The sequence below is a fragment of the Galleria mellonella genome, unplaced genomic scaffold, assembly GCF_026898425.1.
Source record: "Galleria mellonella isolate WM207_F2 unplaced genomic scaffold, CSIRO_AGI_GalMel_v1 utg19, whole genome shotgun sequence".
Taxonomy (NCBI): domain Eukaryota; kingdom Metazoa; phylum Arthropoda; class Insecta; order Lepidoptera; family Pyralidae; genus Galleria; species Galleria mellonella.
Window position 1 is genome coordinate 791,269 of NW_026442028.1, and position 10,878 is coordinate 802,146.

The 10,878-nt window shown below is 31.3% G+C and overlaps 2 protein-coding genes across 3 annotated transcripts in view; one reads left to right on the forward strand and one right to left on the reverse strand.

The window, feature by feature from the left end:
- The window catches only part of LOC113521262 (tyrosine-protein kinase Src64B), a 70,527-nt gene extending 68,044 nt beyond the window's left edge, over positions 1 to 2,483 (forward strand). For both annotated transcript variants that reach the window (XM_052894042.1, XM_026906748.3), the window contains one exon: positions 5 to 2,483. In XM_052894042.1, the coding sequence (XP_052750002.1) occupies positions 5 to 739 (735 nt within the window). In that variant the 3' untranslated portion in view covers positions 740 to 2,483. The remainder of the gene's footprint in view (positions 1 to 4) is intronic.
- A 1,615-nt stretch (positions 2,484 to 4,098) lies between these two features.
- On the reverse strand, positions 4,099 to 10,651 carry LOC113521306 (adenosine 3'-phospho 5'-phosphosulfate transporter 2). Its single transcript, XM_026906807.3, has 6 exons — positions 10,466 to 10,651; positions 9,828 to 10,208; positions 8,946 to 9,172; positions 7,800 to 8,026; positions 6,683 to 6,864; positions 4,099 to 5,618 (listed from the first exon to the last, which is right to left on the reverse strand). Exons 2-6 carry the CDS (start codon positions 10,124 to 10,126, stop codon positions 5,441 to 5,443), a joined length of 1,113 nt encoding a protein of 370 aa, XP_026762608.2. The 5' UTR covers positions 10,127 to 10,208; positions 10,466 to 10,651; the 3' UTR covers positions 4,099 to 5,440.
- Positions 10,652 to 10,878: the final 227 nt, after the last annotated feature.

Sequence of the window (10,878 nt, forward strand, 5' to 3'; positions counted from 1 at the left end):
GCAGGTCGCCGTAAAAACGCTCAGAGAAGGCACTATGTCTACTCAGGCATTCCTCCAAGAAGCTGCAATCATGAAGAAGTTTAGGCACAAGCGGCTCGTCGCACTTTACGCGGTATGTTCGCAACAAGAACCCGTGTACATCGTCCAAGAATACATGAGCAAAGGTTCACTATTAGAGTTCCTTCGAAACGGGGAAGGAAAGTTTCTTCAATTCGAAGACCTCATATACGTCGCTGCTCAAGTAGCTTCTGGTATGGAGTACCTCGAATCGAAATTGTTAATACATAGAGACTTAGCCGCTAGGAATGTGTTAATAGGTGAAAATAACGTAGCAAAAATATGTGACTTTGGACTTGCTAGAGTGATTGAAGACAACGAATACTGTCCCAAGCAGGGCTCACGGTTCCCTGTGAAGTGGACGGCCCCCGAAGCGATTATATACGGAAGGTTCTCTATTAAAAGTGACGTATGGTCGTACGGTATTCTCCTTATGGAACTATTCACATATGGGCAGATTCCTTATCCAGGTCTACACGGCAAAGATGTTATAGAACAAGTAGAAAGAGGTTATAGAATGCCAAAGCCGGTTGGACACTACCTACCGGATGATATCTATAGACTGATGCTGCAATGTTGGGACGCGATACCGGAGAAGCGGCCAACGTTCGAATTCCTAAATCACTATTTCGAATCGTTCACAGTGACCAGTGAGATACCATACAGAGAAGTGCAAGACTAGTGCTGTGATATAGTGAAATAGTTTTTATAATTGTAATGGTGAAAGACAATGTATGGCTCCTCTAGTTAATACGGGAATTATGACGCGTGTGTGGACAGTACTCATTACATTTTTATTAATAATCGGAAATCGGGAGAATAATGTAAAATAATATTTCAATTCAGATTAATTTTCTTTTCATTAGACACATATTGTCTGATGGCCTGATGACGATTTCTCAACAGCCAGGATCGCGTTACCATTTGGCAGAATTATACATATATATGTACAGAGTGTAAGGGATATCGTAATGGTATTGATGAAACTGAATAATTTTCTAGGTGGTATAAACTTTCATACTTAATCAAGCAGTAATAAATAATCAAGGAGTTATACGAAGTTTTAAGTAAGTTGTTCAGTTTTATAGTAATATTATCGCTAGATTCGAATTATAATGCAATATTTGCTACACTCTGTATATACATATATATGGGTTTGGTCGATTTTGATGCTAAATACACTGCCAAAACTGTAATGACTACTCCACACTGCCTTGTAATTTCATTTCATGTTTAGTATTTTTTATACTGGAAGCATTACTTACTAAAACAATACAGGAACGCGTGAGCTTGTCATTTATTGGTCGTCAGCTTCTGATTTGATTTATAGATTGTTGAAATAATTGTAGTATCTAAGTGTGACGTTGAAACAGATGACGCATAATTCCACTAAGCGTACTTTTAAGTATTTATAATCTTATGCAATTTTCACATATACCTATGTTCTTATTTATTAGCCTCTTTAGCTTAAGCACAAGTAGATTATTATTTTGCATTTTGTACAAAAGAAATTGTTCACTACAACATAAGCAATAAGGTTTAAAATTTAAAATTTACACGATATTTTCATATTCTAAAATGAAATGTGATATTTTTTCATCACTTATGGGCCACTGTATAAAAAGATCTCCGATTATGCTCCACTGTAATTATGATGATAAATCCCAATTATAAAAGATATATATGTATAAATACACATGACTGGTTGGATAACTTTAGTATTTTTCTGCTGTAGTCCATGAAATCTGTGTACGACACTCCTACAGAGGAAAATGTATGCGAGGAGTAAGTTATTCTTCTTAATTAACAAATAACAACTAGTTTCCATTAATAACAAGTGCTTTTCCTACGGGATAAAGGTATTATGTATTTTATTATTCAAGCGGATTTGTCCATTCCTTCATTTTTCACTACAATATCTGTGCGCCGTATTTAATCTTGCCACCTGCAATCTTATAGTTTCATACACGGATTTAATGGGCTATTTTTATCGCATTATACTTTATTTTGCACACATAATCAATACATTTGTTTTTCAATAAATTTAGGCCCCTTTGCAACTCTGATCTCCTGGTATCAATTGTAAAAGTATAAATGATTTTACATATAATTTATATGATGATTATTCGTAATTTGCTGCTATGTTATGATCATTTTTTGTTATTTTTAAAACAATAATAATAATAAATGCCACACGCTCATACCAATCGTCTGATCCTCAATCTAGGACACACTATATTATGAGGAACCAGGCAACGAATATATACACAAACCAGAATACTTAGACCTGAGCCAATTCAGAAAATTGCTAATTACAATAATTATTTAAAAGTTTAGATATTCAAATTACTAACTGCAAAGGGGCCGACTGCTGCCCTCATGTAAAAAGACAAATAAAACTAGCTTTAGGACTGTATACCAAAGAGTTATTTGTAAATTAGTGTGGACGGCGGACGTTGACGGAGCATATTTAATTTCTAGCGTAGTTAGATCTTGTGACCTGTATAATGTTAATTTGACCAATATCCCCTTACATACGTATGGCTATACTGTATTATAAACACTATTGTTATTATAGTTGGAATCTAATATCGACTGATCATTGACACTCGTCTATAATTATTACCAGATACGTTTGAAATTGTCTACCAGATATAATAATATTGTTGCCAAGACACTAAACCCCTTATTCATAAAAACGTCAAATTTCTAAAAAAAAAAAAAAAAAAATTTATTGGTTTGGCCTTTTACTTTCAAGATGAATATTCAGTTTCTAAGAAACTAGTATAACTGATGTTTTGTGTTTTTATGAATAAAAAGGTACTTTTACATGTATACTTCTACATAATACTGTCATTATTAGTGTTTACAGGTCTTACACTAAAATATTTCGAGACTATTGCTAGACGCAGGCGTCGCGCACTCGAGCAGGAATATACTAATTGATATTCGATTTTTATATTTCTACTCATTGCTAAATAGTAATAATCTATGAATTTTTTATTAATATCATAATGAAGGCTGCCATTATTAATCCGGTAATACTTGAACGTGAATGATACGATTTGTACCTAGCTAGTAGCAAATATTTTTGTGCAAGATCTGTGGTCCCATTAAAGCCTACATTGAAATTATTTTAAAGCCTAAAAGTATTAAAACTATGCTTTAATCACTTACTCGTTTTTCGTCCTAGATAATATATATATATAAAGCCAATGAAAATAGTGTCTTAAATAACATTCCAAATATTCAAACAAGTTAAATTTGGACACTTTTGTATTGAAAAATGAATTAGATTTCTAAGATTTTGTACATACAATGAAATAAATGTCATTGATATAAATAACGATTTTTATTTACACTTTTATAAAAAGAATACAGTTATTAAATAACATATACATTATATGTATAATTTAATTTAAAAAAATACAATATAAATATAGTTACTATTTTTTTATCATTGATAATAATTACAATAAAAATAAATTGCTTTTAAGAGTCAATGATTAAAATTAATTATAATAAATTAACAATAAAATACATTAAACATTGACTATTTGAAAATAATTTAAAATAATTACCTTATATGAATTCGGTAGTTTTTATTTTATAAACATCCGATAAGAATTGAACCTATTCGCCTAATACAGCTAAGATTGAACTAAATATGTTTCATATTACACTATAAAAGTACTAACAATTGAATAATCTTTCAGTTTCTGAACGTCGTTTGAGCCTGATATAAGTGTATCATCGAAATTATAGTCATACTGATTCCTTTAAATTTGTGTATTACCATTTGAGAGTTGATTGTCGTAACAAATTATGAATATATAAAATAAAAAATACCCTATTAAATATTTTACATTTTCTTATTATATTTGTATATAATCATATGTCATTCTTTATAGGATAACATAATTTTGAAAGAAAGAATGGCAGCACAGTTACCATAGACTTAAAGAAATAGTGTTGTCATCGACTTTACTTGTATACAGAATACAAAATGTAAATTGCAATACGCCAGTTAAGTTCGAATTTGAGTTAAGAAATATAAAATAGTTTTTGTGTTTTCGACATTACTGATTTCGAAAAGTATTATTATAATACTGTTTTGTGAGTAAATTTTACAGCAAAAGAAAAAAAAAGATACAGATTATAAAACAAAAATATTCCCAGATCACAGTCTTGTTTGGAAATGAAGTTATTTTATTAGCAATATACCAACCTATAAATATAATGAACTAAGAGAATAAAATAGTATAAGATTCAAACAAGTGACCTATATACATCAGACCGATTTTTAATGCGTAAATCGAAATATTAACATATAAACATATTTTTTTTATACCTACATGTAAAAATAGTAAATAAACCTACTGATAAATATCCTATATGAATAGCGCCATGGAATGCATTGTAACGTCCATGGTACACCCCATGCGATGTCATTCCTAAGGACTATAATGTCATGCTTTCGTACCCTGTAATTTCACTACTATATAAATAAACATAACAACAGACATCGAAAGGATGTCATCACTATACAATTTGACAGGGGAAAGGGATTATTAGTAATGGGGTCTAACTGCCCCATTGCTAGCATCGTATCAGGTCGACCTCCACGCTATCATCACTCACTGGTGCCTCGTCAGCGTAAACCAATAGCGCGGGCGGGGTTACCATTTTATTATCACCTATTAAGAGCGTATACCATTACACTATTCAATATGATTTCGATTTAATCTTAATTCAATTAGGTCAAAAATCAGCCTGCAGATAAGTGCTCGGATCACAAACTTACTTGCTATTTTAAAATAGTCATTTGATTTCATCTAATGTATAAAATATAATTATAATATTACAAGTATTCCATTAATCTCATTTTCTTTAACAATATACAAAATTGCGTTTCTCAATATTGGCAAGTCACGTGTATACGTTCACCACGACGTTTACAGTAGAAAATTGTCCTATTAGCTAATCTAGATAATGTATAAATGAATCTACTGATAGAATCGTTGACGCTAGCCAGTCCATGACATAGACTGAGATGGAGATGTGCGCTGTCTTGTTCTATTTCAGCTTTTCGAGGTTTTCCCAAGAGACTACACAGGGTTCTTCAAAAAAGAAGTAAAGATGTCTCTTCAGGAACGGCAACGAGCGCGCATGATGCCCCTGGTATTGCAGACGTTCATAGGCAACGACATCTGTTTACCATCAGGTGGGTCGTATGCATCTTTGCCATCTCAGTGGTATAATAAAATAAAAAAAGGTAAGCGCTGAACGATACGATTCTATCGATAAATTCGTTAGTACCTCATCTAGAGGAAGGAGTAACCATTTATTAATTTTACAATTATATAATAATAACCTTTTTTTTCTATACAGTATCCGAATATATTTTACTTTTTATTGTCAAATATCTATATTCTGATTGATAGAAAGACTGTAAGTAATGCCAGCACCTGGCTATCGGCATTGGAATGTAATGAGGATGTTTCTTACTGTAATGATTTAAATATATCGCCAACGCGACCAGCATACCAGACCATGCATACCTGTGGTATAAAAAAATATAATTACGAATTTATTACCTATTAGCGGCCCATCCCGGCGTCACACGGGTGGACATTTTTACATTTTAAAAAGTGGCCACGCGACTGTAGTTTAAATATGGAGTAACTTCTCCTGTTTTCCCAACATTTCCCTTCACTGCTCTGCTCCTATTGATCGTAGCGTGATGAAAAGTATACTATAATCTGCCCAGGAGTATGAAGAATAATTGTACCAAGATTGATTTCGTTAAAATCCGTCGAGTAGTTTTTGTTTCTATAACGAGCATACAGACAGACAAAAATTTTACTGATTGCATTTTTGGCATCAGTATCGATCACTAATCACCCCCTGATAGTTATTTTTTAGAAATATATTTCATGTACAGAATTGACCTCTCTACAGATACTGCTCATGTCTATAGGCGACGGTTACCACTTTCCATCAGGTGGGCCATCAGCTTGTTTGTCATTCTAAGTTGTATAAAAAAAAAAGATTTATTATAAATATAGATTACTTTCTGTAGAATAAAAAAAAATCTTAATAATATAATAAAGATTGTTTGTTTATTCCTTTACAGTACCTTAAAGGCTTAACCAATCGCTATAAAATTTGATATATACGTACTATGTATATAGGATAGAGCCTTCTCTATCTTTATATAGACTAACTTCTCAGTCACATAGACGAAGTCGCGAGTAAAAGGTAGTAATATATATAATTATAAGCTATTACCTATGCACTATGACTTCGTGCCTATAGAATCAATTTGTAATAACCAAAACATGATAATAGATTATTATAGAATCAGTTTTAGATCGAAGTCGTTATGGAGCATAGCACTCCCTTTTTTTAGAAGCCAACAAGTCATTTATGCTACACAGCACCAAAGAACTGGACATACATACAGTTGAAAAAATCTGTTTAGTTTCTTCTTCTACAAAACGTGTAGTTTTGTAAACGATATATTGAAATAGTAAAATATATGATTATTTATATTTCCATCTTTCGGATTACTAATAGAGTTTAAATGATTTCGAAACTATAACACAAATCCAAGTATACTCACTGGAAAACAAAAGGCTTGCTGAACAGCAAGAACGATATCACAATGGAGAGAGCTTTCCTCATAGTGGTAACAGTGACGGCGACGGTGGCGCCACATATACGCACGAGTGTTAGAACCGCCTGTAGACCCATATAACCGCTCACACTGAGCAGGAATATGTTCGTATAGGTCGTGATTGGAGTCTGCAAAAGTTTAAATGTCAAAAGTTTTTTAACGGATGAAAATGCAATGATAAGCACGCCTGCGCTATTGGTTTACGCTGGCGGAGTACCAGTTGGGGATGACAGATGAGAAAGAAATCCTATTGTTGGCCTGTCGTGACAAATTTACCAGAAATTATGTGGAGGTCCTTCTGACATGTTATTATTAGGATTAGGCTGCCAGTCCCCATTACTAATAATCCCCACAACCCCAGCCTTAGAGTTGCATCACTTAAACTAATCTTTACTTAAACTAAGTTTCAGAATGGAGTCAAGATGACTGTAATAGCCATTGCTCTATATGTACAATGAAGTAACCAAGTGACGTATAATTTCAGAAAAAATATTTATATAAAAATAAACCAGAGGGAGAATTTGTACAAAAGTCATCTGCCTTAGTTATTTTCTTAACTTTAAATTAACCATTCGTTTTTGCCGTGAAGCAGTTGTTTGCATGGCTGTATTTCGGTTTGAAGGGATTTTTAATGGATCATCCATTAAAAACTCTTTAAAGTAAATGGAATGATTACCCCGCCTGCGCTATTGGTATACACTAGCAGTGCAACAGTGAAAGATGATAATGAAGAAGGTCAGTTCACCCATTTTGACAAATTCAACAATAAATCAATCATGATGATTTTCAGGGGTAACCGCATGGAGATCAACCTAATAGGGTATATATATTGCTAGCAATGCAATTGTTAATCTCCATTACTAAAAATCTTGCCCTGATTTGAAGGGTAGGATTTGGCAATAAAATTACAGGGTACAGAGCCATAACACCTTAATTCTTAGGTATGGCAATGCATGAAAGCTATCATGGGTGGTACTGTTCATGTAAATAAGCAATTGTTACCACTTTCCATCTGGTGAGCCGTTGACTTGTTAGCTATTCTAAGTCGCATAAAAAATAATACCTGTGAGCAGTAGACAAAACCATCCACAAATATCCCAGTAACACTAGTTATTGCTACCAAATATACACAAGCAATTGCATATGAATAAAACACCACTTCGTTATTTGATGCTTGGAATTGCTTCATTGCTTTTTCTTGCACATTGCCTATTATAGCGTCACATAATAAAGCAAGAGATATCACTATAACGCCTATGACATCGAAGTTTGGTGAGGTTTTCGAGTCAGCTGCAAATAAAGAAAATAGATTAAAATATTAAGAATTTTATGTAATAAAAATAAGTATGAATTTGTACTACATCTCCAGCTATTCTGTGGAGTAACTTTTCAAGTTTTTTATTCTTGTGGGAAACTGATTGTACCAAAATAAGAGTAGCGAGTATAATAAATCTGCCACATCAGTTGTTTGAACAAAGATTTTCCCATGATATGATATTCCTAAAGATATTCCTTCAATTTTATTAATTAGTATACAATTTGTTCACTATTTCTAGTCAAATTAATCTCACACAATGTCTATTACACCTGTACAACTATGTTTTGACAAAACTGTGTCATACAATTTATTGGTAAATAGAACTTTGGGGATTATAAACATCTAAAAGTAAAATAATATGCCATATAGTTAAAGGAATCAGCAAATAATTGGAATATTTTTTTCTCAATATCACCATGTAGGCAAACAGAATATAGAGGGATCCTTCACTAAATGAAACAAGAACCTTAGTATTTGCTGTATTAAATCAATAGAAGCAGTTTTTTGTGCAACCTGGCATTTCTACAGTCTCATTCTGGCCATCTTAATGGTAAGGTGATAGTGGTTGAGAGTGATTTTTTATGACAGAATATATGGGCTCCATATGTTCTGAAATGGAAATTGGCTAACCAACAGTATTCTTATTATATTATATATTTTTTGATATTATAAATGTGAAAGTGAATTGTTTATTTGTTTGGTACCTCCTCGTGTCCTAACAGGTCAACTAATTGTTATGTTTAATTTTAGTATACACATTGTTTGAGATGGAGAAATTTATTGTTTATTAAAATTTATTAAGTACTATAAAAAGTAGCCTATGTTCTTCTCCATCCCAAATATTATATGTATACTAAAACTAAACATGAACAGTAACAAAAAAAGCCTTACCTAATGTAAACATTGTCAACCCCACACACATTATAATAGCAGCAACATAATCCAAAAATCCATATCTCTTGCCTAATATGATAATACTTCCAATCATCACTGGTATTAATTTACAGCTCTTGAATATAAGCTGAGTAGGGTAGTTCAGGTAACTTAGTGCCAAATTAGAAAATGACATTGTGCCTAATGTAAGTGCTGCCAAAATTGCATAAGTTTTTAATGGCACCCTGAAAATAAATTATTTTTAATTATTATATGATTGTGAACCGATTAACAATAAATTTAATATTCCCATAGTATTTGGGATGAATAAGGATGTGGGCATATTTAAGATTATTTTCCAGAGAGGAGGAGGGTATAAACCCTTAATAAAGGCATGTATATGTAACTGTCAAACTACTAAACTCAATTTTTGAAAAGCTTGGATACTGAAATTTATAAAGATATTTGTTATTAAATCACATAACAAATAATTTGAATAAAATTTGATACATACATATATTCTTAACACATAAAACACATATTATATTATTTAAATAGGCAAACCTGTAGGCCTAAGGTACTAATACCATAAAAGGTCTGAAAACCAGCTGCCAATTGGGGACCATAAACCGAATAACAACTAAATATGAAACACTAAATGAAAGTATATTCAGTCTTCAAATTATATTTATTTTTATTTATAATTGATTTTTTATTTATAATCAAAACTTTAATTCAGAATATTCAAATAAAATTAATACTTCCATATTTGTGCACTATTTTTTATGCTAAATGTATCATTAATAAAAACTCTTTCCAAGAAAGATGTGCCAAGACTCATTAACAAAAAGAATTTAGAAAAAAAGAAACTATTAAAAAAAAATATATATATATACTTACTTCCTCTTAATTGGATTCCTTATTAGAGACTCAATGTAACTCAATAGCATTGTTATAAGAAATTGTATTAGTGTTATGTATAAACTCACAGGTTTTACTTCAGGTACTGAAAATATTAATTCTAGAAAATATCCATAAGCTAGATAACATATAAAAACAAAGGCGGAACAACATAGGAACTGTGTCAGTTGACTGTATGGAGTTATATCTAAACACAATATATTTATCTCAGTTTTTGAACTGTTCCTTCCAGTGCCTGGTACATCAATTTTTATTATAGTCTCCTTTTGTGAACTCATATTGTTTGTCAATTAATTTGTGATATTTGTGATAATTACATCACATAGTTTTAAATTGTTAATTTTCTTCTTGTTGCATCATCTGTAATTATTAAAATGAAAGTACAATTTTTTTTATTTGTTGTTTAAATATAGTAAAAAGTAAAAACAAAAGGTGACAATTATATTATAAGCAAAGAAATACTAAAACATAAACATAAAACAAAATTAGTAAAGTTCAAAACTTTCATAACGGAGCCACGTACGAATAATTGATTAAACACCAGTAAAACTAATAAATTTAAGATTAAAAAATCATAACTTTATTATATTGTGTTATATACTTGGATTGTCACTCACTCTGAAATTATATTCTTGACTTAGAATTACGATTAATAAAACCTTATAACATATAAATATTATTCAAAGTAATTATAGATAAGTATTTTTCTAGTAGAAATTCTTTTATAAGTTGATACTTATTTTCTAGGTTAATAAAAAAAAAAGTTTGATTACAGATTTTTTTTGATAATAATTGTGATAAGACATGACTGACGCACGCATGATGGAGTGATAATTGACATTATCTTGCCAACAAAAACTGCAAAAACGTTTATCTTACCCATAGTCTATTATTTATAAATTCTAAACTTTAAACTAATTAATACAAATAAATAGATGAATCAATTCATTATTGGATACAAATAAGTGATCGCTACGTTATAAAGCAATCGTCTACCCTAATTACATACTCTTTGACTATTCTGGTTACA

What these genes read in the sequence shown, in the direction of transcription:
- LOC113521306 (XM_026906807.3), bottom strand. Translation starts at nt 10,126, where the DNA reads ATGAGTTCACAAAAGGAGACTATAATAAAAATTGATGTACCAGGCACT. An exon ending in AGGAATCCAATTAAGAGGAA is followed by an intron (nt 9,173 to 9,827) that starts GTAAGTATATAT and finishes ATTTATTTTCAG; the next exon opens with GGTGCCATTAAAAACTTATG. An exon ending in GTTGACAATGTTTACATTAG is followed by an intron (nt 8,027 to 8,945) that starts GTAAGGCTTTTT and finishes CTTTATTTGCAG; the next exon opens with CTGACTCGAAAACCTCACCA.